Source organism: Mustela lutreola, chromosome 2 (genome assembly GCF_030435805.1).
Source record: "Mustela lutreola isolate mMusLut2 chromosome 2, mMusLut2.pri, whole genome shotgun sequence".
NCBI lineage: Eukaryota > Metazoa > Chordata > Mammalia > Carnivora > Mustelidae > Mustela > Mustela lutreola.
In genome coordinates this window covers 224780873-224808345 of record NC_081291.1, presented here as the reverse complement: position 1 = coordinate 224808345, position 27473 = coordinate 224780873, and the positions used below count along the sequence as shown (strand labels likewise).

The 27473-nt window shown below is 60.7% G+C and overlaps 1 protein-coding gene across 2 annotated transcripts; it reads left to right on the top strand.

Annotated features, from left to right (window-relative positions):
- The first annotated feature begins 239 nt into the window (after positions 1-239).
- On the top strand, positions 240-27190 carry LSS (lanosterol synthase). 2 transcript variants are annotated; one of them, XM_059164987.1, is made up of 22 exons: positions 240-322; positions 429-597; positions 817-955; positions 3373-3481; positions 4373-4494; positions 4764-4860; positions 6677-6812; positions 7087-7195; positions 7744-7862; positions 8689-8786; positions 9308-9335; positions 11111-11167; positions 11795-11866; positions 12185-12235; positions 12843-12905; positions 13514-13610; positions 14621-14726; positions 21572-21637; positions 22143-22223; positions 22771-22941; positions 23892-23970; positions 24521-27190. In XM_059164987.1, the coding sequence occupies exons 1-22, from the start codon at positions 309-311 to the stop codon at positions 24650-24652; spliced, it is 2115 nt and encodes a 704-aa protein (XP_059020970.1). In that variant the 5' UTR covers positions 240-308; the 3' UTR covers positions 24653-27190. The 2 variants fall into 2 exon arrangements, with proteins under 2 accessions (XP_059020970.1, XP_059020969.1); XM_059164986.1 differs by having other exon boundaries at positions 12756-12905.
- The last annotated feature ends 283 nt before the right edge of the window (positions 27191-27473 follow it).

The following is a 27473-nucleotide window of genomic DNA, read 5'->3' as shown; positions in this document are numbered from 1 at the left end:
TGTCCCCGGGCGGCCCCGACGCCCCCTGCCTGCCCTCACCCCCCGGGTCGCGACCGCAGGCCCCGCCCAGTCCCCGCCTCCGCCCCGCCCCGGCCCGCTCAGACCCCGCCCGGGCCACGCCCCCGTCGCGCTGGGGCGTCCGGCTGTCGACCAGTGAGGCGGCCGGGCGCGCCCTGGGCCCACCTTCGCGGCGCTCTCATTGGCTGCGGGGCATCGGCCCACCGCGCCCGCGACGTCTGCCGAGACGCCCGAGCCGCGGCCGCCGGGTGGGACCTGGGGCGCGAGCGGCGGCGGCGAGCAGCGCGGTCATGACGGAGGGCACGTGAGTCCCGCGTCCCGGGACCCCCGAGAAGGGCGGCGGCGGGGGGCGGCGGGGGGCGGCGGGAAGGCCCCGGGGAGGGCGGCTGACCCGAGCGCCCGGCCCGCAGGTGTCTGCGTCGCCGCGGCGGCCCCCACAGGACGGAGCCGGCGACCGACCTCCGCCGCTGGCGCCTGTGCAGCGCGCGCGGCCGGCAGACCTGGACGTACCTGGCGCGGGACGAGGAGCCGGGCCGCGGGCCCACCGCGCTGGAGGCGCACGCGCTGGGGCTGGACCCCGTGAGTGCGGCGCGGGGCGCGGGCGCGGGGCGTCGGGGCGCGGGGCGCGGGCTGGAAACGGCGGCGGCTCCCGGGAGCGCGCGGCCGGCCTTTGCCTTGGTGCGGCGGAGCCTGCGGGTCCGGCCGGGAGCGGGTGGGCGTCCCCGCTCGGGCCCCGGGGTCCCCGCTCGGGCCCGCGACGGCCGCCGCGCGCTCAGCCCCGTCCGGCCCCCGCGGCAGGGGGGTCCCTTCCAGGCCTGGCCCCAGGCGGACAGCGCCCGCGCGGCGGCTCTGAACGGGATCGCGTTCTACGTGCGGCTGCAGGCCGAGGACGGGCACTGGGCCGGGGACTACGGCGGCCCGCTCTTCCTCCTGCCGGGTAGGTGGTGCGGGCGTGCGCGGGCGCCGGCCTGCGGGGCCGGGGTCGGGGCTGGGGCCCGGGCCGGGCCGGGCTCCGCGCGGGGAACGCCGCGCAGGACGGGCGGGTGGGAACCCTGCAGCTTTGGGGAAGGGGTCTGCGGGGTGGCCTGTGCCCGCGCTGGCCCGCGTGGGGCGGCGGGGCGCCGAGTTCTCAGAAGGAAGCGAGGGCTGCGCTGCTGGGGGCAAGGGCGGAGGGGCCCCCGGTCCCAGGGCGCGTGACAGGCGCTGCACACGGAGGACCTGGCCTCTGTGAAGGTGTCAGAGGTGCGCAGGTGATGCGTGGGATCTTTTTTTTTCTTAAGATTTTATTGTATTTTTAAAAGATTTTATTTATGTATTGGACAGAGGAGATCTCAAGCAGGCAGAGAGGCAGGCAGAGAGAGAGAGAGGAGGAAGCCGGCTCCCCGCCGAGCAGAGAGCCCGATGCGGGGCTCGATCCTGGGACCCTGAGATCATGACCCGAGCTGAAGGCAGAGGCTTTAACCCACTGAGCCCCCCAGGCGCCCCTTAAGATTCTGTTTTTAAGGAATCTGTGCAACCCAGTGTGAGGCTCAAACCCGCTCGCCCACGATCTAGAGCTGCTGGCTCTACCCACTGACCAGGGCCATCCAGGCGGGTTGGGGGAGGCCAGGTAGCTGGTGTGGGCGAACTTACCCTGGGGGCAGGGGAGCTCAGGCAGGGAACCTGCCGGTTCAGTTGGTGAGTCCTAGGCGGACTGCGTTTGGGCCTCCTGGGTCCTCATCTGGTCCGGCTAGCTCAAACCGCCGTGTTCTGAGGATTTTCACTCAGTAGGTACTCAGCTGGGTCAGGTCAGAAATTCCCTCCTGTAAAGGTATGTGGAAGGACTCCTTTCTCCGTCTGCTCTTGTCCGTACTGGGCTGTGCAGCGTTGTAGCTTCTTGTCCAGGGACCCAGGGGCCTGTCCTTAGGGGTCAGCCAAAGGGGTTCTTTCTTCCCTTTGGCCCCGGCTGCAGCCTGCTGAGACGGTTGCCGGAGGTCTTCATAGGGAGGCAGGGACCCCACATTTGCCTGCTCTCGGGAAGGTGACCGGACTTCACTGTGCCTCGGCCACCTCATCAGTGACATGGGGCTGATGAGAATCAGGCTAGGTCATACATTCGAGGCACCAGGGACAGCTGCACTGGTTCGTGCTCCTGCTGCAGTGCTGGGCTCCGCCTGCTGGGGCTCCTCCCCCGTGCAGGCTGTAGGCTGCGCCTTGGCCTTCCCTCTTCTGAACTCTGGACAGACCCTCTTTCTCAGGTTGGTCTGTGCAGAGGTACTATACGGGGTTTTTCCATGGCTGGCTGAGCTTTCACCGCTCCTTCCTTTTCCTGCTTTAATTTGGGAAGATGCTCCTGGGGGCCATGGTTCTGTATAGACAACTCCCCATTGAGTGTAGTTGGCATTGACTATTGTGGCATTGACTATTCCCATGGGTCTTTATGGGAAGGTGCTGACATGGCATTGGTCTGCTCTGACCCCAGGCAAGGTGGTAGGACTTCACTGTGCCTTGGCTGCCTCCTATGTGATGTGGGGAATCGGATTTGGTCATACGTGCACATATGTGTACCACTGTGGTGAGCCCTGATGCTGGGGTCCAACCCCGGGCTCCAGCCCCTGCCCTACTACTTGGGGCCCGTGCCTCAGTTTCCTTGCCTGTAGAGTGGGGAAGATGCTGGTTCTGTTTCTTGGCCATGTATGTTTCTTTGTCCTGGCAGCGTCATACCTGTAATGAAAAGAGACGGGCTTGGTTTGGGGTGATTTTTTTTTTTCTGAACCTCTGCAGCATCTCCAAACGTAGCTGCCATTCTTCTGAGTCTGTCTTCCAGGCTTTCTGATGCCTCGGAGCCAGAGTCAGGCACGTGTTTCGTGGTCCATTTTGACTAGGGCCTACCCCAAGACACCCAGCCCCCTCACCTCCCTGGCAGGGCACCACAGCCTGTGGCTGGGGAGGTGGAGGCTAGGGATGGGGATGGCCAGTGAGGACCATATTCGGGAGGGCTAGGCTGAAAAGGTTTTTTGTGGATAAAATTTATTGGCCATTGGCTATCTCTCCAGTTTGCAAAGTGACATATCCTAGAAGAAAACCTATAAAAAAAAACATAAGCAATAAAGCTTGTGCTATCCAGGGGTGAACCATTTGGTGTTTCTTTTCCAGCAGGTGTAGACAGTCTTGTGGGAACTTCGAGTGGCTGGGAGGGCTTTGTACACCCCATGTAGGGGTATCATGTGTTGCTGCCGCTCCTGGGGCCTCACTTCAGGCTCGTTTCCACGGAAAGGAAGGGGCCAGAGCAGCTCCCTGTAGGGTGGGAAGAAAGGGGCCTGGGCTTAGCAGTGCTGAGCGTCTGCGCCCGGTGACATCTTTTCTGCCACATAGGCCTCCTGATCACCTGCTACGTGGCCCAGATCCCTTTGCCCGCGGGCTGCAGAGAAGAGATGGTGCGGTACCTGCGGTCAGTGCAGCTCCCCGACGGCGGCTGGGGCCTGTGAGTCGCTTTGTTACTGCCACGTGTGCGTGCGTGTGCACGCGTGTTCTTACGCAGGAGCTAAAAGTGGGGGGGGCTGTAGCCACTCTGGGCCTGGGGTGGGTGGGAGGTGGATGTGGCCTGGGTGCTGTGGTCAGCTGGACCCTGGTGTCCCGGGGGTCTCAGGACAGGTGGCGGCACACTCTGGCCATGGGTCCTCTAGCTTGTGTTGCAACTCGGCTTTCTGACTGCTCGAGAGACTCGTGAGACTCACCCCACAGAAAACCCTCCGGCTGTTACCACTAAGGCAGAAGGAAGTTCTTGACTCTGGAGTGGCAGCAGGTGGCGCGAAGGCGGCCAGGTGCCCCCCAGTTCTCAGTGTGCCTTTCGGACACATAGCTCAGCTGGGGGCAGGGCCTTCCCCCAGGGGGCTCAGCTGCCTGCCTGCCCTGGTCGTGGGCTTTGGTACCTCTTTTTCCACACCCAGGGCTGGCGTTCCTCCCGGTGAGCTAAATCCACACCACAGGGGTCCCCCATTCAAATTCTTGGGGGACAGCCCAGCCTCTGTTTGCCCCTTGACGGGGCTCTGGGCCTCTGCTTGTTCCCTCTGGAGCTGGGTCTGTGTGCTGTGGTGATGAGGGAGCCGGAGCTGGGCCTCTGCCCTGGGACTGGCCCCGTGGACTTGGGCATGGGACGTAAGTAGAGGAGGTGGCAGGGCGCGCCCAGGCAGCTGGGGACAGTCCAGGTGTGGGAGCTGTGTGGCAGTTCGGGGTGTTGGTTATGTTTTCCCGTTACGTCAGCGAAAGGTATTAGAGCGTTTTTGACTTTTCTCCGGAGACTTCGCTGAAAGCCTTGCTCAGTTTCTTAGAAGTAATGAAGTGTGGCATTCTCTTGTTCTGTCTCCTCCCCAAGGCACGTGGAAGGTGAGTCCACGGTGTTCGGGACTGCACTCAACTATGTGTCTCTGAGAATCCTGGGTGTCGGGCCTGATGATCCCGACTTGGTACGCGCCCGGAACCTTCTTCACAAGAAAGGTACTCCTTGCACAGCCCCTGCTGGGTGCTCCTTCCTGCAGGCAGAGGCCGCGAAAGTCCGTCTTGGGGCTGGACTCATATTCTGGGGAAGCCGCTGGTGCCCCAGCTCCTGTGCCGCTGGGCGGTCCTGAGCAGCTCGGGAGCCCGCTTCTCTCCTGGGCTCGAGGAGCCTCAGCACTGTGTTCGGGTCATGCGAGGGGGCACATGCGGTTCCTGAGGAGCTAATCTTCACAGTCGGGCAGGTGTTTGGGGACTTTGCTTTTCCGTAGGCGGTGCTCTGCTCATCCCTTCCTGGGGGAAGTTCTGGTTGGCTGTCCTGAACGTTTACAGCTGGGAAGGCCTCAACACTCTGTTCCCGGAGATGTGGTATGCTTGTCCTTCTGCGGCTGATTTGGGGCTGGGTGACCAGTGCTTTCCTGAGTCGGGTGACCGGCCCTGGGTCACTCGTTGCCTGTTCCACAGACGAGGGGGTGGCCCATTCTGTGGAGGGAGGCTGCATCAGGCTCCCGGTGGAGGCCCTGCTTGGCTGAGTCCTGCAGCCGGATGGAAGGGGTTCCCGGTTGGGCAGCAGTGGGGCACCGTGGGCTTGGGCCTCGGGCAGGTGAGCAGGTTGCTCCAGCCTGGGAGAACGGCTGGTGTGGCGAGCGTGAAGCTCTGGCGTTGTTGCAGAAGGCCGTGCTGTGTCTTGTCGTCATGGGCGCTCGGAGCCTCCGTGGGAGCAGAGACAAGAAGGCAGCGGGCGTGCAGCTCTTGCCAGCCTCAGCGCTGGGCTGGGCTGGGCTTTTTTTCTGTTCTCTTATCTCTGCCGGTGACTGGGAAGGTCGATCCCAGGCATCGTATTGTCACCTGTGGCCACCTCAGTTTAAAAGAGAAGGTTTTCCTTGTGCACAGAACCACGGTGCCGTTTGTACACTCCGCGGAGTCAGCACTGAGTCCTTCCGCTGCAACACTCTCGCCAGCATCTTCACATTTTGGGCATCTCCCCAGAAAACATTCATGGGCATGTCAGTCCGCCGGTGTCACCTTCAGGGGCTGAGAGCCCTGGTGGAGCTTGGGTTGAGCCCCTGTGGCTCCCTGGAGCCCTGTCAGCAGTGTCGTGGCCCCCGGGGAGCTGTCAGGGAGGTTGGGGGCTGTTGTGTTAGCGACCTCGGCAGCGGGGGTCCTCCAGGTGAAGGGTTCTGACGCCAGGGTTGAGGGCCCAACCTCCGCAGCCTTGCCGGGGGGTGACGGGCAGAGGGTAGTGAGGTGAGGTGCTGGGAGGGGTGCTTGGGAGGAGTCAGGAGGTGTCCTGGGGCCACCCTTGCTGTCCTCACTGGCGGCTCGCTAGTGTCCCGTGGACCTGTGCGGGGCGTGAGGCGTGGGCAGGGAAGGGCACCGAGCCAGCGCTGGGAGGCCAGTGTCAGGGCGCTGGTGGTCTCTGCTGGGCCGTGAGGGCACTGCTGGTCTTGCTTGGGGTGGCATTGGAGGGGTGAGTTTGAGGGGGGAAGGTGTGCAGGGTGGAGGACCGGAGATCCTGAACCTCTCCAGCGGCAGAGAAGCTGTAACATACGCCCTTGTAAGGTCTGCCACTCCCTGAAGCGAGTGGTGGCGCCCTGGAGGGAGGGAAGGGGCCCAAAGCTAGAGCTGGCCCAGGGCTGGGTCCCTGCCCAGCTGGTGACTGGCCTGCCCCTGCCCCTCACATGTTCCGACAGGAGGCTGGGAGGGAAAGTGAGGACAGTGCCCCGGGTACCCACCCCCCCGGGCGGCTGTGCTACGGCCAGGCTAAATGTCTGGCCTAAAACATGTTGGTGGAGATGACAATAACCCTCGAAGCCTCAATCTTGGGAAGAGGAGTCCATTCTGAAGGGTTTTAGATAAACTTTATTTTGGGATGGTTTTCAATTTCCAGAAAAGTCGCAGAGAGAGTGCAGAATGTTCCGTAGACCCTTCACCCTGTTTGTCCGTTATTAACGTTCTGCATCGCCGTGGCATCTTTGTACGGCAGACGGCCCTCGAGGTGTCGACGTCGACTTTCCTGGCTTCAGGCTGAAGTGGGAGGAGTGGCTGTCACTCCTGCAGACTGTGCCTGTCGGCACCGTGGGAGTGTGGCTGTGACGTGCGGGTGGCTGTGCCCACGTGGGCCGGGGCTGCGTGGCTGGTGCCGGAGGGGGCCGGGACCTTCTGCCGACGTGCTCTTCCGCAGGCTGTTTCCTGACTGGGTCCCCGCGCACCCCTCCACGCTCTGGTGCCATTGCCGACAGGTCTACCTGCCCATGAGCTACTGCTACGCCATCCGGCTGAGCGCAAAGGAGGACCCGCTGATCGAGAGCCTCCGCCAGGTCAGAACTCCTGGGCAGGGACCCCCAGGCCTGGGGGCCCCCTCGAGTCCGATTGCGCATCCTGCTTGCAGAGCTGAGTTCCAAGTTGGGAGAGCAGAACCTCCGCCTTCCCGGATCCTCCGTGACGGCCCGCGGGGGCGAGGGGACGGCTCGGGGCACCTGGGAGCAGAGTCCGCCTGGGGGAGCAGCTTCCGAGAGCCGGCTTGGGGCTCACTGGGGTGCACCCCTGGGAGGGCAGTGGGCGAGGAGGGTGCTGAGGCGCTGGTGCCCCCAGGAGCTCTACGTGGAGGACTACGCGGGCATCGACTGGCCGGCGCACAGGAGCAGCGTGGCCCCTGAGGATCTGTACACGCCGCACAGCTGGCTGCTCCGCGTGGTGTACGGTGGGTGCTCCCCAAAGGCCTGGCGGGCACCTCAGCTGGCGCCGAGTCTCCTCCCTCTCTCGCACCCCTCTGTCGTGCGGGCCGCGTGGTGATGAGGAGGACAGCCGTGTGTGCCTCGTGTCCAGTCGGTCTGCCCTGTGTTCGCCCTTGGAGCAGGCCCAGGGCTGGGGCTCTCAGACAGGAGAAGCGGGCCTGGAGGGCACACTCATTCCTTCCAGTCGGGGGAGGGACTCGGGGGCCCAGTGGAGGCCCATCTCCCTGCAGGAAGCCCCGTGGCTTGGGGGCCAGCACGGGGGCCGCGTGTGGAAGCGTCCTGTTCCACGGCTCGTGCTCCCCTTGCTCCTGTCTTGTGCGCTGCGCCCCGGGGTGGCAGCTGGCTCCCTGTCTCCGTCAGTGCTGAGATGCACCCTGGCTGGGTTTCCATTCAGGAAACACGGTCCTAGGGGCAGGGCCGGGGCAGCACATCCAGATGTCGGGGAGGGTCGGGGGGTGGACAGGGTAGGGAAGGGCCCAGGGGCCATCCTGTGCTGATGACCTCACCCCTGCAGCATTACTCAACCTGTACGAGCGCCACCACAGCACCAGCCTGCGGCAGCGGGCTGTCCAGAAGCTGTACGAGCACATCGTGGCAGACGACCGCTTCTCCAAGTGCCTCAGCATTGGCCCGGTCAGTGCTCCCGCTGCCCCGTGTCAGTACCTCCCCGCCGTGTAGGGGGAGGAGCTGGGGTGGGAGGCCCTCTTGAGGCCCGTCTCTGGAGCTGGGAGTGTGACCTTCCTGGAGGTGAGGTCTCCCACTGGAGCCCGGCAGACAGCACCCTCCCCACCACCCAGTGTGTTTGGCATGCTGCTCCTTGGGCCACCTCTCAAGATCTTTCTGGCCAGTTGGGAGGGATGCCTTTTCTCCCTTGACCATCTCCCCACAGAACTTGCTACTGCCCTTGCCTTGTGGGGTTCGGAGCTCCAGCCCGGCTCCTGCTGAGCCTGTGACCCAGGGCTCTCACTCTGAGGCTCTGGGCTCCCGAGCCGGCTTTGCATCATGAGGCCGTGGGGCCCGGCAGAAGCCCAGCGTGGACGCGCTTGTAGAGGCAGGGGTGTCCCAGGCAGTGCGGGGTCGAGGGGCTGCCTTGTGGCTGCTGTTTTGGTGCCCTGGCGGGCCATGATGGCAGCCTTTCGGGTCAGTCCAGTGGAGCTGTGTCACTTGGGCCCCCAGGCCTTGCCGTGGCTGTGCTCGCTCGCCAGCTGGCTCGGCTCACATCCTCCCCCCCCACCCCGTGCACATGCCTCAGGCCTCTCCTGCCTCCCTTTGTGGGGTGCAGCTCTGGCTCGGTCTCTGGCAGGGCCTGGTGAGGCGTGAGCGCTCCGCTGAGAGTGGAAGGCCTGGTCTGGCTCAGAGGGAGGTGGTGCTGGGGGCCCAGGGTTGGCGCTGTCATCCTCATGTGTGGGAGCTGCCGCGTGTCTGGAGCAGGGTCCTGACGAGGTCGTGTCTCCCACAGATCTCGAAAACTATCAACATGCTTGTGCGCTGGCATGTGGATGGGCCGGCCTCTTCCGTCTTCCGGGAGCACATCTCCAGGATTCCTGATTACCTCTGGTGAGTAGTGGGAAGGGCCTGGCCGGTCTGTCACCAGGTTCCTGCTGCTGACCAAGAGCCAAGGGCAGACGTGCAGGGGCCCTCCCTGGGCACAGCGGCAGGCGGCAGGGTCCCATATCTCCGCGTCCTCTCGAGGGTGCTGGGGAGTCTGGAGTCACGCCTGGACCAGGAATTTCAGGGTTTGGGGAAGGTGGTGAGGGTTGGCGTGGAGTTGAACTGCCATGAAGCACTCACTCCTGGGGCTTCTGGAAGCTTGCAGCAGATTGGGTGGGTGCAGGGCAACGTCGGGAAGGCCTCACTGACAAGGAGAACGGGTCAGTCCCTGGTCGCGGTGGGGCCGTCGTGGGTGAGCGTGTCCCACGGTGTCCCACGACAGGGAGTTGTGCATTTGAGGGACCATCTTCCGTCCGGCGGCCACGTGGGCCTGCTGCTGTAAGCGGGGTGAGCCAGGCTCCGCGTGGTCGCCGGACTTCAGCTGTTAGCCCTCTACTCCCTGACCTGGGCTTTTCTCGTCCTCACAGGCTGGGTCTCGATGGCATGAAAATGCAGGTAAAGGCTACAAGGCTATGGCCACTTGCTTCCTTTCTAACCATTCCTGATCTTGGGGTTTGGTAGGGTAACCGCTCCTCGCGGGGAGTTCTGGCAGCGTGTGCTGAGTGGCTGTGAGCATCCCCTGCATCTGAGGGGACAGCCAGTGGCAGGGACATCGGCAGGTGCAGGGCTTGTGGGAGGGCTGAGGGTCTGTGGCGACCCCCCGCCCTCTGACCTCGGCCCATGGGAACAGTTCAGAGCTGTAGGTCAGGAGCAGATGAGCGTTTCCAGGGGTTCTTGACGGGCCCGCCTCGTCCCGCTGTGACACTGGCCTCCGTGCCCACACGCCGGGCCGGACGGGGCGGGGGCGTGCAGGCGTCCGGGGGCAGGACCTGTGCTGTGCGCCCCAGCGGAGCGCCTGCAGAGCCGCCCTCGCCTCGGAGGGCGTCCGTCCCACGTGTGCTCCCACCTGGCCCTTCCCGTTCTGCGCCGTCCGTCAAGCTGGCGTTCTGCTGCTGCCTCTCCCCTGGCTTGTTTCCTGTGCCCGACCCGGGGGTGGAGGTACCTGACCACAGTGCGGCTGGGGCGGGCTGCTCCTGACCAGGCTTGGAAGCAGTGAGCCCAGGAGCCGTCAGGTCCCCCTGTGGGGGTTCTCGTCTGCTGTGACCGGCTGGCGCAATGTGGAGACCTGGAGCCTCCAGCAGTGTGCTTGGATCGCGTGGGCCGCTGGCCCTGTAGGACGGGCGCACACAGATGTAGCACCGTCTCGTGCGGAGTTCACCTCAGTGCGGCTTACCCGCGGCTCCCCGACTCCTACAGGCCAAGAGCCCCTGTGTGGGCTGTTTGTGTCCTCTGAACCCTTCCCTGCCCGGCTGATGCGTTCTTAGGAAACGGCTCTGCTGGTGTTGACGCCTCGCAGGGTTGGTGATGGTCCCCACTTTGGTTTTGTGGCACATTTGGTGACGTCAGGGTTTGAGCCATGTGGCTGGTCCTCGAAGCCACTTTTGTGCAGTGGTCTGGGTGCCCTTCCTTCCTGGGCGATTGGTTCCTAGAGCTACCTTCTGGGTCTGCCTGGTGGTTTCCTCCTTGTCCTCCGTTTCCGACAGCGGGGGGGTTAGGACCTGAGGCTGGATCCTGAACGGTTTCTTTTAGGCAGGAGGGTTTCCTGGTGGCAGGTGTCCTTGCTCCGTGTCCTGCAGGGCCAGGGCTTCTGTTGCCCTCTCGGGGCTGTCGGTTGATCTGGGCCCTGGTGTTGCCAGCCCTGTCCCTGTTACCTGAGTATCTGTCCCCGTCTAGCTCTGTTTCAGTGGGATTTGGCCACTGGCATTCTTGTGGGACCAGAGCGTTGATTGGTGAACGCGGCTCCTAGGATGGCATTTGCGGGGGGTCCTGTTCACCTCTGTCGAGGCCTCCGCCAGGCCCCAGCACCTCCAGGTGTGCTCAGATGTGAAGGGGTCCCTGGCCGAGGATGAGAGCGTCCCGGCAGTGGTCGTCCAGATCCTCGAAATGCCCCGAGAGGGTTCTGTCCTGGCCGGTAGCCTGGTGGAGGCAGGTGGGGCTCCCTAACCGTCCCCTGCCTGCAGGACCAGCCCTTCTCTGGCCCTCATGGGTGTTGAGGAGTGCACAGAGCGTGGAGCCTGGGGTCAGGAGTTGGCTGGGCTCCCCCCATCTTTGCAGGAGCTGTTGGGAGCCCCTGATTCCTCCTCCGCCCTGCAGGTGCCTCTCAGATCCCGGGCGATGGTGGGTGGGTCGGGGGAGCCGCTGTTGCTCTAACGGCCCGTCCTTGCCTGCAGGGCACCAACGGCTCGCAGGTGTGGGACACCTCATTCGCCATCCAGGCTCTGCTGGAGGTACGTGCTCTGCCTCCTTGATCTTCAGCCTCTAGTTGACCTTTCTGGGTGTCCGCTGCTGACCCTGACTCTTGGCCCCCCTGAGCTCCGAGGCCTCTGGTGATGGTCCCAGCAAGACAGTGGTCTTGCCCGGCAGCTTCGGGTGGTGGGTGGGCTGGGAGGCTTCAGGAGGCTTCAGGAGCCTTGTAAGGTCTGTTCCTGGGGAGACAGGGCAGGAAGCTTCTAGCGGGGGAGTGGGCTCTAGGCTTTTCACAACACTCAGACTGCTCGTTGTGGATACTTCTCAGCACAGGCTGGAGGGAAACCGGAATGTGTTTTTGTGCCAGTGGGACTGAGGGTGGTGACATTCTGGAAGGCCTTGGGAGGGGGTCTGGGCCACATGGGGGTCTGCCTTAGATGGGGCAGGGTCTTACGGACGCAGGACGGGCTGGGCTGGGTTTGGTGTCGACTGTTTCATCTCCTTTGTTTCTCCATCACATCTTCCTGACTTGTCAGCAGAAGTGGAAGGGCCTGAGGCTTGGGTGGGTTTGCTCCTGTTTCCCAGTGGCGGCAAGACGTCCCGGATCGCCTGGGAAACAGTTCAGCCGTGCAGGCTTGTAGCGGCCGCGCCTCCGTTGTCTCTTCCAGGCGGGAGCACAGCACAGGCCCGAGTTTTCGTCTGCCCTGCAGCAGGCGCACGCGTTTCTCCGACTCTCACAGGTGAGGCCAAGTCTGGCCTGTGGCTGGGGCTGCTGGGGCTCCCACAGGCAGGGGTGCCACCTCCTCACCCTGCCTGCCCTCTCCAGCTCAGGGTAGTGCCCAGTTGGGTTTCCCCAGCAGCGGATGGGGGCTGTGGGCCACGGGCCACGGGGGTGAGGCCTCGGAGGGTGCCTCTGGCTCCAGTGTTCGAGAGCGCCGTAGGGCAGCGGCTGTGGGTCCTGATGTGTTCCGTGCCAGGCCCGCCGGCCCCAGTTCTGGGTCTGCTGGTGACGTGGGGCCTCCTCTGCTTCCCACATGTGCGTCCTGGATGCTGTCCAGGTCCCAGACAACCCTCCTGACTACCAGAAGTACTACCGCCAGATGAGCAAGGTACTGTGGCCACCCCGCTTTGCCTGGAGTCCTGTGGTCTGGTTGGTCCTGCTTTGCCCTTGAATGGGGCTCTTCCCACAGCTTCCTGGGGCTTCCCACTCGGATAGACACATGGCGCGGGCTTCCGTCAGCGCATCCGAGGTTCCCCTGGCTGGGGAGGTGCAGGCTCGAGGTGGCTGAGCCACGCAGGCGTCTACGCACCGCACACTGGGGGCTATGCGCACATACCCGTGCCTCAGAGGCGCTTCCAGATGGCAGCGCGTGCAGGGAGTGGGACCGCGTTCGTAGGATCCTGGGTCAGGGTGACGGGGCTGCCGCGGAGGGTGGAGGGCAGCCCCGCTGGGGGTGTGGGAGCGTGGACGTGGCGTGTGCGCCTCCCGCAGCAGGTCGGGGGGTCCTCCTGCAGGGGTGCGGCATGGAGCTGCACAGGTGAGGGAGGTGCTCTGACCTGGGGAGGTCCTGACAACCAGGACACGGGCTCAGCCCTCCGCCCTGCCCGTGACCGCCGCACGCCCTGCAGGGGGGCTTCCCTTTCAGCACGCTGGATTGTGGCTGGATTGTTGCCGACTGCACCGCGGAGGCCTTGAAGTCCATCCTTCTTCTGCAGGAAAAGTGTCCCTTTGTCACCAAACACGTCACACGTGAGCGGCTCTGTGACGCCGTTGCTGTGGTGAGGCTCTGGGCATCGGACGGGGGCACGATGGCGCCCAGGCTGCCCTGCCGCCCACCCCCGGGTCCTCTTAGCAGCACGTGTGAACTGCTGGCTGGCTTTCGTCCCCCCAACCCCTGGGGTCAGACTGCAAGCCCGGGTGGCGCACCCTCTGATGCATCTGTGTTTGGGGAAACCACGAGCCCTGTGCGGGAGGCTCGCGGGTCTGGCTGCTCCAGGGCAGACTGGCGTTCTCCACGGGCTGTGTGGAGAGAAAATGGGAACTTCTGTGCATTTGTGCGAAACCCTCAGCGTACCCGGTGTTGGTGCGTGTCTCTCCGTGGGGACCACATAGCTCGGCAGTACACGTGTGCTCTGTAAATGGGGGAGCAGGTGCGTGCCAGGGCCCCAGGTGGCCACTCACAGAGCACCTGCTTGAGAAAGCTGCAGCCCGCTGCTCTGGGCACTGAGGGTTTCGGTTTAAGGTGACAGCTGGCTCCCCGCTCCCCAACCCTGCCCCATTGCTCTTAGCTTTGGGTGTTTCTAGAAAGGTCCACGAGAGCTTGTGGGTTCCTCCTTATGCTCAGGTACACGGGTAAACTCTCAGGTTGTTTTCTCTCTGGTTTTAGTTGCTGAACATGAGGAATTCTGATGGAGGGTTTGCCACCTATGAAACTAAGCGTGGGGGGCACTTGCTGGAGCTGCTGAACCCCTCGGAGGTCTTTGGTGAGTGGTTGGTGACACAGACCCAGGGACCCGACATGCCAACCAGAGCCGGAGTTCCTCCTCCAGGCCGGGAGCGGCGCCGGCCAAGCTGCAGGCAGATGGTGGTGGATCCTTTATTTTTTATTTATTTGGAAAGATTTTATTTATTTGACAGAGATCACACATAGGCAGAGAGGCAGGCAGAGAGAGAGGAGGAAGCAGGCTCCCCGCTGAGCAGAGAGCCTGATGCGGGACTCGATCCCAGGACCCTGAGATCATGACCTGAGCCAAAGGCAGAGGCTTAACCCACTGAGCCCCCCAGGGGCCCCAGTGGTGGATTCTTTAAGGAGCACCCTCTAAGCCCTGGCGTGTCTGTGCTTCTTGGCCTCTGAGGGTGGCCATCATGCCAGTGGTTGTGGATAGAAAATTGTGGTTTTATTTCTCAGAGGTGGTGGAGGAGTCCGTGGCAGTCACACCTGGCTCTCTGGCTTAAGTCTGGGCTGGCTCTTGCTGTGTGCTCTGTCCTCCTTGGGGACTGTCCTGTGTCCTGGGTGCTCCTCCCAGAGCCCAGGCACATTGCAAGGAGGTGTCAGGGGGGACCCACTGGCCTGTATTGTCCCTGCTGTTCGCTGCGGCAGGGACAATACACCCAGGCAGCTCCTGTCCCCGAGTGTGTGCCCTTGCGTGCCCCCATGTCCTTGCTTCGGGGTCTCTGTCCCGCTTCTGTTCGATGTGCTCTGGTTGGGGTGGGGCGCAGCTCTGCCTGTACTGCTCCTTCACTCTCCCACCGGCCCAAACGTCCTCCAGCCGGATACGGGTCTCCAGGCCACCGTGGAGACACGGGCCACCCTCCTACCTGGTGGCCGTGTCTCCTGGGCCCCTCCGCGGGGACTCTTTCCTTGTTTTCTTGGAGGGTGACCCGGCGCTTGCTGTCCTGCATGGCTCTGCTCTCACTCTTCACGGCGGGGCACGAGCTGCCGGGTTGGGTGACGCGACGACACTCGCGCGCGCTGACCCTCCCTCCCTCTCAGGGGACATCATGATCGACTACACGTACGTGGAGTGCACCTCGGCTGTGATGCAGGCACTGAAGCTTTTCCACGAGCGCTTCCCAGACCACAGGGCCGAGGAGGTCAGGTAAGGGTGGCCTGGACACAGGGATCTTTGGTTACTGAGCCACGCGTGCTGCCCGTTGAGGAGCCGAGAGCTGAGACGCGGGCTCACCGGACACTGAGAGCGTGTGTTGCTGGGGTGGGTGCCTCGCCGCAGAGAGGGACTGTGGACGGAAACTCCTGTAGCAGTGGAGGGGCCTCGAGCTGCAGGCCTCCGCCCCGCGGAGGGTCAGGGAGGCCAGGCCGCGCAGTGACTGCACGGAGCTCCTGACGCCCTGAAACCCTGACTGCTGGGAACCTGCTGCTGAGCGCCGGCCCTCCCGGGACCTACGCGGTCGGTGAGCACGCGTTTGCGCATTGCGGTTTTCGTGGTCGCGCTCGCACAATAAAGTAAGCTGGAGGAAGCGAAATGTTAGCACGATAAGGAGAAAGTTCGGTGTTTGTCAAGAAAGATCCGCTTACCCGTAGACCCACGAAGTTCAAGTCCGTGTTGTTCCGAGGCCGGCTCTTCATCAAGCGTGTACCGGGGCTCAGAGCAGCACAGCTGTAACACAGAAATCGGAGCTTTTCCACATCCTAATATTGGTAAAAAAGGCCTGTATCCCCAGCTGCACCCGTGTCCACAGAAACGGTGGCTTTTAAACAAGCTCGTCCTGTTGACGTCTGGTACGCGTGGAGAGACGTGCGCACGTGGAACTGCCATGAGGTGGCACACCCGTGGGACGCAGCGGGCACAGCGGGTGCCGGAAGCTCCCCTTCTGGTTCTCTGCGGATGGCTCTGACCTGCACCTGGGGCATCACCTGGCGCGTGGGGCCCTGCCAGCTGGTCACAGAGCGGCCCGCCGTCCCCCATGCCGTCCCCCGTGCCACGGCCTGTCCGGGTAGCGCGGGGGCACCGTTTACCGTTGGTTCGTCTTGGCTCCTCGGGAACTTTCCGGTGGGTTTCTGTGGCTCACCTGCTTGAACCCTCGACTCGTCTGCCGGGGCCAGGGCACCCACTTCTCGTGGGGAGCCGACTCGCCGTGTCACGGGCGCCTCTGAGGACTCCCCTCCGCCCGGTGCAAGCTTGTGTTTTCACACCTCCCGGCAGGGCCAGCGCACACCCAGCCTGGTCACGCTGTCCCTTCGCGGTCACGCTTTCCCTTCGTGGTCACGCTGTGCCTTCACGGTGTTGCTGGTTTCTGCTCGGAAAGCATTTTCGGAGGCTTTTCACGACCGTGCTCACAGAGAAAACAGTCTGCTGTCCCCTGCCAGTGTCCGCTGCAGGCTCTGGCTCTCCCGGGAAAGGAGCGCAGGCTCGTGGGAGGAGCAGGAGGCTTCTCTTCTTCCCCGGCTCTCTGGAAGAGTGCGCGGGCGTCTGCTGCTTCCGCCCCAACTGTTCGGGCTCCGTTTGGGCCGGGAGTTTCCTCGGAGGGAAGGTTTTACGTTCTTACTTACGGGGTCGGTTTTACTTGTTCTAGGACTGTGCAGATTTCCTTTTCTTCATGTTTGTTTCAGTTTTGGGGACTGCCCCATATCCGCTCCATTTTCTGTGGATCTGCACGGAGCTGCCTGCAGTGTCCCTGGCAGCAGCTCCGACCCCGCTGCGTCCCCGGTTCCTTGCTGACGTGGGCGACCTGGGCCTCTCCTCCACCAGCAGCTTGTCAGTCTTGTCTTTCCTCTTCTTCCTTAAGATTACTTATTCGTTGATGCGTTTGACAGAGAGCAAGAGAGCGCGTGTGCGTGCGCGCGTGAGCTGGGGGAGGGGCAGAGGGAGAAGCAGGGTCCCCGCTGAGCAGGAAGCCCGCCGCCAGCCTGGATCCCAGAACCCCGGGATCGCGACCCGAACTGAAGGCAGGTGCTTCCCTGACTGAGCCGCCCAGGCGCCCTTGTTTTTTCTTTCAAGATTCACGTATTTCTTTCAGAGAGGGAGGGGCTGAGAGAGAGTCCCAAGCGGACTCCCACTGAGCACGGGACCTGATGTGGGGCTCAGTCTCCCAACTCTGAGATCGTGACCTGAGCCGAAACCAAGAGTCAGACACTCGGACTGCGCCACGGGGCGCCCCTGAATCTTTAGTTGACAGACAACGTTAACATGCATTTCAGGCGTACACACAGTGGGCCCGCAGACGTGCACGTGTTCACCACAGCGTGGCTACCGTAGTCCTCATGCAACACTCTTTTTTTTCCCCCAAGATTTTATTTGACAGAGATCACAAGTAGGCAGAGAGTCAGGCAGAGAGAGAGGGAAGCAGGCTCCCCAATGAGCAGAGAGCCCGATGCAGGGCTCGATCCCAGGACCCTGAGATCATGACCTGAGTGGAAGGCAGAGGCTTAACCCACTGAGCCACCCAGGCGCCCATTAAGACTCTATTTTTAAGGAATCTGTGCAACCCAGTGTGAGGCTCAAACCCGCACGCCCACGATCTAGAGCTGCTGGCTCTACCGACGTGCAACTCTCCTGCGCGCTGTACCTACACCCCCCGCTTATTCGTTCCGTAACCGGAAGCTTGTGCCTCCCATTCATCCCTCACCCATTTTGCCCGTCCCCTGACGCCCTGCCCCCTGGCACCCACCAGTTCTCTGTATTTATGTGTCTGTTTCAGCTTTTATTGTTTCATTTTATTATTTTTCTTTTATTAATTGGGTTCCACACTGGGCTTCGACGCAGGTCTTGAACTCACGACTCTGAGATCAAGACCTGAGCTGAGACCAAGGCTCAGTTGCTTAACCAGCTGAGCCACCCAGAAGCCCCTGTTTCTGGGGCCATCTGTGCCGGAGTTGAGCATTTACCTACTGAACGACATCTTCCACGTTTTAGCAGTTACGAATCACCCTGCCATAGTTACTCCATGCAGGCTTTTGTGTGGATGTGTCTTCAGCCCATCTGGGTAAATACCGGAGAGCACGGGGTTGGGTCACGCGGTGGGAGTATTTATGATTTTGTAAGGGACCGCCAAACTGCTTCCGGAGCGCCCGTGTTAGTTTGCAGCGGCTGGGAGCTCCTGGTGTTCTGTAGCCTTGAGTTCCTGGTGCTCCTGGATTTTAGCCGTTCTAATAGGTGTGTAGCGGTTTATTGTGTTAATTGGCCGTTCTCTAGGGACAGAAAACGTTGAACGTTTTGTCATGTATCTGTCCACTGTCTGTATGTTTTTTGGTCAGATCTGAGTTTAGATCTTCTGTTGTCTCATGGTCACATTCTAGGGTATTTGGAAAGCATTTTGACTAGCAGTCCTGGTCAGCTAGGTGTTCGGCGAAGAGTTTCTCCCAGTCTGTGGCTCGTCTCTTCCTTCTGTTAGCAGGGCCTTGGGCGAGCCGCAGTTGCTTGTTTTAATGCGGTCCCGCTTACTGGTGTCTCCTCTCGGGGACTGGGTCTAAAAAGTCGTCACCAAACCTAAGGTTGCCTAGATTTTCTCCCGTGGTATGTTTCAGGAGTTTTATAGTTTTGTGTTTTGCACACAGGTCTGTGATTCCCTTGAGCTACTGTTTGTGAAGGATGTGAGGTCTGTGTCTGGACTGGGTTTTGCATGTAATCGCACTCGCCCCGCTCGGTGAGGTTTCCTTTCTCCGTTGAACTGCTCTCCCTTGTCCACGATGATCGCGTTAAATTTATGTGGGACTGTTTCTGGGCGATGGGTTTCATTCTGATGTTTATTCTTCTAACCATGCCACGTTGTCTCGATTACTGTAGATTTTATAGCAAGTCCTTTTCTTTCTTTTTTAAAGATTTTATTTATTTTGGAGCAAGTGAGCAGCGGAAGGGGCAGAGGGAGAGGGAGAGAGCACCTTAAGCAGGCTTGATGCCCAGTGCAGAACCCAGCTTGGAGCTCAGTCTCACAACGCTGAGATCGTGACCGGAGTCACAATCAGAAGTCGGACGGTTAACTGACCGCACCGCCCAAGCATCCCTTATAGCAAGTCTTGAAGTCGGGTAGGGTCACTCAGACTTTCATCTTTGTTTCTTTCAATGATGTGTTGGCGATCCTGGGTTGTTTTTGGTTTTTTTTTGCCTTTCTGTATAAACTTTGGGATCTTTCCTACAAAGTAACTTGCTGTTTGATTGGGCCTGCACTGAATCTGTAGATCAAGTCGCAAATATTGTTGATTTCTTTCATGATAATTTTTTAGCTTTCATCTTATAGATCTTGTATGTATTTTGTTAGGTTTATACCTAAGTTTTTTTTTTTTTTTTGGTGCTAACATAATTGATATTGTGATTTTAATTTCAGAATTTGATTGTTCATTGCTGGTAAGAAGAGAATTATTACAATTGCCTTATACCCGGCAACCTTGCCATGATTGTTTAGTGGTTCCAGGAGTGCTTTGCTCGAGTCTTTGGGGTTCTCTCCATAGCTAATGTCATCTGTGAGCAGATGGTTTTATTTCTTCTTCCCCAATCTACATACCGTTTATTTTCTTTTTCTGTCCTGTTGCACTGGTTAGAACTTCCAGTGCAGTGTTGAATAGGAATACTGAGAGGACATCCTTGTTCAAGGTGAAGAACTTCCCTCTCTTCCTAGTTGGCTGCAATTTTTTGATCGTAAATGGGGTTCGATTTTGTCCAGTACTTTGGTAGCTATTGGTGTGGTCACGTGACTTTCCCTGTTTAGCCTGTTGATTCGATAGGTTACGTTACTTGGTCTTCGAATGCAGAGTCAGTTTCCGTGCCTGGGATGATGATGCTCGCTGGTCTGTAGTCCGGACTTCACTCTGCGCTGTTGTGATTTGCCAGTGCCCTCTTGAGGACTTCCGCGTCTGTGCTGCGGAGACATATGGTCTGTAGTTTCCTTTCTCGTGAGGTCTTTGCTTTTGGTATCTAGGAGATCCTCTTACCACAGGGTGAATCGGGCGGCGTGCCCTCTGTTTCTAGTCTCTGGGAGAGGTTGTAGAGACTTGGCATTATTCCCTCCTTGGATGTTAGAAACCACCAGAGGGTGCCTGGGTGGCTCAGTGGGTTAAGCAGCTGCCTTCGGCTCAGGTCATGATCCCAGCGTCCTGGGATCGAGTCCCACATCGGGCTTCTTGCTTGGCAGGAAGCCTGCTTCTCCCTCTGCCTCTGCCTGCCACTCTGTCTGCCTGTGCTCGCTCTCGCTTCTCTATGACAAATAAATAAAATCTTTAAAAAAAAAAAAAAATCCCCAGAGAATCCCTCCAGGAAGCTCTGTATGTTGTCGTTCATTGTGGGTTCTTGTGGGTTTTCTGCTTGTACAGGCCCGTCGTGAGCAGAAGTGGAGGTGGCAGCTTGTATTTCTTGATGATAAAGGGGAATGATTCTAATTTTTCCTCATTTGGAGTGATTTTTGCTGTAGGGTTTTTTTGGTAGGTTAACAAAGTTCTTTTTTCTTCCTGATGTGCTGAGTTGCTTTTCCCCTCTGTTGTGGGTGTTGTATTTTAAGATGACTTTTCTGTCTCTGTAGAGATGATAAACGTGATATCCCGTGTCTGTTAATGTTATAGATGATTATTGTAGATCCTTGTAGGTTGAAACACTGTTGTTTCTGGGACAACCTAACTTGGAATCATCATATCTCTACTGTATTCAGTTCCCCCAAATTTAGGTTTGAATTTTGCGTGTGTGTTCATTCATGGATAGCCTGACAATTGTGCTTTCCCGCATCCCTCTTGTAGGGTCTTTTGTGATTCTAGAATAAATGAGGGCGTGTTTCTTCCTGTGTTCCCTGGAAGAGTCCGTGTCACGTTAGAATGATCGTTCTTGGTTACTTAGTAGAATTTACCATTTAAAACTTCTAGTGCTGGACTTGTTTTTCTGGGAAGGTGGGATCTGTTCCTCCTGGAACCAACCAGGCTCCCATTCTGCTTGAGGTGGTTTTGAGAAGCTCCTTTCCCAGGAGTTTGTGTGTTCCAAGTTTTCACCTATGTTGCATAAAGCTTTCTTGTTTTCTCTTAACCGTTCCGTTTCTGCTGCACCTGTGGTCACGGCGCTCTTTCCTTGCTGGTGTTATGTGCTTGGCCCTTTACTGTTCGTGCTGGTTGTCTCTTGTTGAGTGACAGCATGCCTAAAATTCCCAACAACAGTGTCTCTTACCTCACAGTTTCTGTGGATCGGGAACCCAGGCGTGGCCCAGCTGGGTCCTCTGCCACCCAGGACACCGGCGGGGACTGGGGTCTCCTCTGAGCATTGGCTAAGGAAGGGTCTGCCCCAGGTTCATATGGCTGTTGGCAGATTTCCATTCCTTGCAGAAGGTCAGCCCGAGGGTCCCATTCCCTCACTGAGCATTGGCTAGAGGCCACCCTCAGTTTCTGGCCATGTGGGTCTCGGTGCCATCTCATGGAACCTGCAGGGGACAGAGAGTCTGCTAGCAAGACGGAAGCTGGACGTCCCCGTGCCCGAGTGTCCGAAATGATGTCCCGTCAACCTGGCTTCAGTCTGTTGTGTGGAAGCAAGTCCCAAGGCGCGGGGGCTGCCGTGGGGGTGGGACCTGCCAGCGAGGTTCGTGGGGGTCACCGTGGAGCTCGTGCCTTCAGCCCAGCCTTCCAGAGAGCCGCTTGGGCTTAGGCTGGATCCCTAAATCTAACATTTCCTAATTTTTAACTTCTTTTGAAAATTTCACTTTGCCTGTTTACTCAAGCCTGTGTCACTGATGTGACGGCTGCGGAACCGGTTCTGTCCGCCACCGCTTCGGGAGTGGGGCCGCCGCTCACCCCTCCTGCCCTGCTTTCTTCTCGCCGCGACTTGGCTGCTCCGTCCTGTGTCCTCTCCTCGCTTCCTCCCTGACCTCGGCGTTTCTTCTCTTGACCACCGGTTCTGACCAGTCTGTGAAGGGAGACCTTGCCGATTCGACGGAGGCCTTAGGATGGGTGGACCGGGGCAGGTGGGTTGTTTCCCCGCAGCCTCTGTGAGCACCGTCCTGTGTTCGTCCTGTGTTCCAGGGAGACGCTCGAGCAGGGCCTGGAGTTCTGTCGGCAGAAGCAGCGGGCCGATGGCTCCTGGGAAGGGTGAGTGAGCTCCGGGGCGCGGGTGTGCCTGGGCGCGGGTGTGCCTGGGCGTGGGAGGGCTCTGCCCTCAGTGTGCTCGCCGGGTGCCCGCGTGGGGCCTCGCGCCGCACCGGAAGGCTGTGGGGGTGCGGCTGGCGGCAGGTGGGCCTTGTTTGGGTCTGAGCGCCCGGCCTCGTCCCGGTGGGGCTTTGCTCAGTTGCTGCTAAAGGAGTTTGGCCGCCTGTGTGGGTGGGGAGGGCTCTGTGGCCTGGGACGGGGTCGCGTCTGTGGTTCCTCCTTCCCCTGGGTGTGGGTCCGTCTTATGTCCTGTGAGGGCCAGGCTGGGCAGGTCTCTTGCTCAGCCCTAAGCCTGAGGCACAAGTTGATGGCTTGCTAGAGGCCATGTGGATGGTTTTCTTGAAAATAACCCCAGCTTCCCCGACCCCTAAGTCCAGCAGAGCTCCTGTTGCTTTCACGCCCTTCTGAAGAGGCTGAAAGGCTGAGACCCTCCTTTGTCTTCCTCCAGCTCCTGGGGGGTTTGCTTCACCTACGGCACCTGGTTTGGGCTGGAAGCTTTCGCCTGCATGGGGCAGACTTACCGCAGCGGGTGAGTGTGGGCTCCTGGCCCTGCTCGGTGGGGCTCCTCCCGACAGGCTGCTCTGCTGGGGGCATCTTTTCCTTTGGTGTTGGATTTGGGGCATCTTTGGTATTTTTCGAAGGAGTGAGATTCCTGGCTCTGGAGCTGACAGTGGCCCAGGAAAGACACCGGGCTGAGGCCTTGGCTCCCTGTTCTGGAGGCTTCCAGCTTGTAGCTTGTGCATGGAGGGCCCTCTGGGCTCCCCTGGCCCCCAGCCCCAGTGGGACTGCCCCGGGCTGGGTTGAGGGAAGGGAGGCGGCCTCAGGTTTGAGCCGTCCCAGCTTTGTGGCAGGTGTTTTGGGTGGGGGGCGGTCGTGCCAGAGCTGCTCACTGCATCTGGGAGGGGGGGGTCTCTGTGCCATCGCCGTCCCATGGTGGGTGGGACGGAGTGCAGGCTGCCCCCTGCCACCCACTGTGCTCTGTCCCACACCCCCTCCGTACCCTGGGGAGGCCCGGTCAGTGGGTGATTCGGCCTGGGGCCTTCCATCTTGGTCGCCTGTCTTGCCGGTCTCTGTAGGGCTGTGTGTGCGGCGGTCTCCCAGGCCTGCGACTTCCTGCTCTCCAGGCAGATGGCGGATGGCGGCTGGGGGGAGGACTTCGAGTCCTGCGAGCAGCGGCGCTACGTGCAGAGCGCCACGTCTCAGATCCATAACACGTGCTGGGCCCTGATGGGGCTGATGGCCGTCAGGTGGGGGCTGTGGGACCCGTGCCCGAGTAATGGGGTCGCGAGGAGGAGGGGCGCTGAGCCTGGAGCAGGCAGTTTGGGTGGGTGCGGGAGCCGAGCTCTGAGCCGGGCGGGGGGCGTGCAGGACAAGGGCACAGGTCTTTCCACACGCGGGCTTCCCGCAGAGAGGCTCGCCGCTGCGAAGACCACCACCCAAAGTGACAGCCAGGGGGAGGGCCCAGGCCCACAGGGTGGGGTGAGGCAGGTCCCTGCAGCACTCTCTGTGGCCTCCTGGCTCCACACATGTGTACGGGCACACACACGTGCACGGTATCCTGATCCGGGCTGCCCTGGTGGCTCTGGGGCTGTTTGGGGAATCTTCCTAAAACCCCCTCAGTTAGGCTAGGTCAGTGTGAGCCGGAGCAGCCGAGTCTGGGGGTGCCCCGCAGGGCAGTCTGCCTCCCACCACTCCTGACCCCACACGCAGTCCTTCTGCTGTTTCGTCATCCCTTGTGCCACGACTAGTGAGGATTAGCACGTCTGACTTCTGGGGCCCTTACAGAATCCGGAAGGCCGGTGGGCCCCGGTGGGCATGAGAGTTCTCCTCCTGTCCTGGGGTGAGCACAGAGCCGTGCCTGGTGGCCGGGGCCCCCAGGACAGGTCTGGAGCAGCCCAGGCCCTTACCCAGCCCCATGCGCGGGGCTGCCCACCCGGCCTGCTCACCCCTGCACACGCTGCGTTCTGCATTTTTCAGGGATTGGGAGTCTGGGATTTGGGCAGGAAACAGGCAGTCATGGTCCACGGTGCCAGCTGTCCTAGCGGCCGTGGCCGGCAGGGCAGGTCAGTCGTCACACAGGGTTTCATGTCTGCCCTGCCTGGCTGTGTGAGGGCGAGGATGCTGCTTGGGCCGCGGCCAGAGGCGCTGTCCTCTGGAGGCTGGTGGCAGATGTGTTCAGTGCCTCCCGTTTCCCCAGGCACCCCTGCGTGGAGGCCCTGGAGAGAGGAGTCAGCTGTCTGCTTCGGAAGCAGCTTCCCAGTGGCGACTGGCCCCAGGTAGGCCAAGGAGGCCCGAGGAGCCCATGGCCCAACACTGGCCTCGGTTGGCATGGTCGTTCTCACACACCTGTGCCCCCCAGACCCCTGGCGGCATGCCGGTGGGCGGGGTCTTGGGCGTTTGCGATCCATCACGGCCTCCAGTGAGGAAGGAAGTGTGTGGAAGCAGGTCTCTATTTGCAGAGGAAGCCCTCGCTCAGAGGCTGGGCCGGGGTTGGGGCGGGGGCCGGTTCTGGGCACCCTCAGCCTCTGCCTGACGGCTCTGACTCAGCAACAAGTGCAGGGCAGCCTCCCCGGTCCTGCAGACCTGGGCTCACAAGGTCATGTAAGGCTGAGCCCCTCCCTTGGATGAGTGTGGGGTCGGCACAGCTGTGAGGAGTTGGTGACTCAGGCTGGGGGCTGTGCCACAGGGCAGGGCTCCAGAACTGGGGTGGCCGCAGGGGGTGGCCCGCCGAGGCTCCCGTGCAGACTCCCTGGGAGCCGTCCAGCGGGCCGGCCGGGGTTTCCATTCAAGGAGCCCCTTGGTGTGTATTTCCCTGTACTCTTTCAGGAGAACATCGCTGGTGTCTTCAACAAGTCCTGTGCCATCAACTACACGAGCTACAGGAACGTCTTCCCCATCTGGGCCCTTGGCCGCTTCTCCCGCCTCTACCCTGAGAGTGCCCTCGCCGGCCAGCCTTGAGGGCCCCCGGCGCATGGGCGGGTGGGGGTGGCAGATGGGTGGGGCTTCCAAGCGGCCGCCGGCACACGCGTTCCCGTTGGGGCAGCTCGGGCTGCAGGAGCCCCGCCTGGGTGCCCAGTGCCCGTCACCACCCACCTCTGCAGGGCGGGATGGGGCTGGGGCTGGTGCCTTTAGACACCTGATCCTCAGGACAGGTTTAGTTAGAGAAGCTTGTGGAGCTCGGGTGAGAATGGGGACAAGCTGTGCTGTGGCCCTGGAGAGGCCTGGCACATTCTCTGGTGCCCGGGCACAGCGCATGTCCTCTCTGTGGGGCTGGGGCGCTTTCTTGACCGATATCTGAGTTCTTGGGAGAGGGGAATGGTGCCTTGACTGCCTTCTGCCAGGTGCTGCCCAGGAGCCAGCTCGGCTGGGCCTGTCCCTGTGTCTTCTGTCTGTGGGGCTGAGGGATGCGGCAGCTTTTCTGGACAGTCCAGCGGAGGCTGGTTCTCCCCGTTCACCTGGACGCCCGGGCTCAGGAAGGAACGGAGACTAGACTTGCCACGTGTCTGCCTGCTCACAGGGGAGCCAGACGTGCCGCCAGTCGTGGGGCCTCGCCGTGCTGCTGGTTGTGGGCGCCAGTATCCTCCGTAGCGTCCGGGGCTGACAGAGGCACAGGCAGGAGGCCCAGCGTGATGGGCGACGAGTGTCCGCGCGCTTGGGAGGCTACCACTGTGGGCCACTGCCGCGTGCCGGGGACAGCGGAGCAGTCTGCGTAGCCGGCTGGACAGGCTTGACGCCGTAGGGCACCCTAATGCCTGCTGCCGACCCTCATGTCCTGGTCTGCTCTCAGCGGAAGTGAGGGCCGCGTTTCTAAGGCAATGCCTTTTCGGTGCTAAACTTCTGAATTCCCTCTGGCTCTAAATCTGTTTGGTGGGATGTGTGTGGATGTGGGGCTCAGGGTGAGAAACCCAGGTTCTGGCTTTGCCTTTGACCTTAAGAACAAGTGGCTCATGTGCTCAGGGCCTCCCCAGGACTGTGGCCACATGGAGTCACCAGGAGCTTTGATGACAGTAAAAGCCAGGCCTGGTGTTGCTACTGGGCTCAGCCTGCTCGCCCACGCCCAGGCCCCCTCGCCCACTGCTCCTCTGTTCCGCCTCCCTGACTGGCAGCGACCCCTGGCCTGCTCCCTCGGGTGGCTGTCCTGCATCAGACAGCCGGGTGTCTGCGTGCACCCCCGCTCCTGCCGTTCCCGGCTCAAGTCCCTGGAGGACCCTCATGGAGACTTTGCTCCGTGTGGCCTTAGCGCCGCGGCTTTCGTGGCCTTGTGTGCTGGCCGTGGCTCTGCCTGGGGCTCATCTGTTCTGGGCCTCGGTCTAAGCTGTTCCTCCGCAGACCTTCTCTGGCCCCAAGGTGGTGGTTCTGCTCGGAGCCCTCTGGGGCTGGGCTGGATGTCCACGTAGAAGGCTCCGCTGGCTGCCACGCCGCGTGGCACGTAGCTGGTGTTCCGTGGATGCCCGCCGAGCATCACCCCTTCTCCGCGGCGGTTTACACGAGCGCTGCTTTTGGCTGAAGGAACTGTTGGGGTCGCTCTGAAATCTGTTGGGTTTGCTCCCGCGCGTCTTTGCTTGGCCCACGTTCCCCCCGCGCTGGGGCAGCCGGAGCCCGGGTGGTGATTGGTCCGTCTGCTCCTCGAAGTGGCCACGTCCAGAGCAGAGCGCCAGACAACATAGGGAGTGAAAAATCGGCTCTTCCGCTAAAAATGGTGTCGCTTCTGTGGCCACCTGCCTTAATAAACAGACACGTCATTCCCTTGTGTTGTGTCTCCTGCTGGGAACAGTCACAGATCCAGGGTTTTCTGAGACTCACTTGGGCACCATGTTGGACGCTGGGCCGCCACCTCCTCAGTTTCAGGGGTAAGAGTAGCTGCTTCACGGTGAGTGGGCGCATCTCCATTACCTGAGGGGAAATTGTGTGCCTCAGCCTCATTAAAAATCAAGTTCTCGACAAAACAGACGCATAAACACAGACTGAACCAGTGGGTCCCAGAGGGGAAAGGGTGGAGGACGAGGGACGTAGGTGAAGGGTTTAAGAGGACGGACTTCCGGCTGTGAACTGTGTAGCTCAGCGGTGGAAAGTGGCGCGTGGCCAGTACAGCCGGTGACCCCGCAGCCCCGGCGTGTGGGGACAGGCGGTGACAGCGCTTCGCGTGGGGGACACTGGGCAACACAGCCAGCTGCGAGTCACTGCTGTAGGCCCGGTGTCGGCTGTCCTTCAGATCAAACAGAATCAAGTTCTTTTCGGGGCAAATCATTGAAGATGTCTGAACTCAAATTATTTTGGTTCTGGGACACATACTTGGAGTATCGTGCTGGGAGGGTTTTGCTGGACCCATGTCAGGATTTCTGTGTTCGTGCTGGGACTTCAGACCTTCCTTTTGTGGAATTCTCTAACTGGAAACCCTTGATTCACAGTGCAGATTGAGAAAGTGTTTTCCTTACTAGACAGAATCAACATTGCTGCATATACCTGTTTCCTAATTGGGCAATAAAATGTGTCAGATTAATGCTGTCTCCTGTTGCCTCCCATTCCTCTCTCATCTCTGCCGACAGGGTGATTGTAGGTTAATTGCTCAGCTTGGTTTATTTTCATTTGATCTGCAGTATAAATTTTCATTCATGATTCACTTTGTTTGAAAAAGGAATTAGGGTAGAAACAGAAGGCAAAGGGGAGTCGATGGGACGTGAGGCGCGTGCCAGGGTTGGATCGGCTCCAGTGCTCGGCTCGCCAGGAGGCGGCCGGGGCTTGCCCACAGTAGCCCTCTGGTCCCACTGGCTGTGGGTGG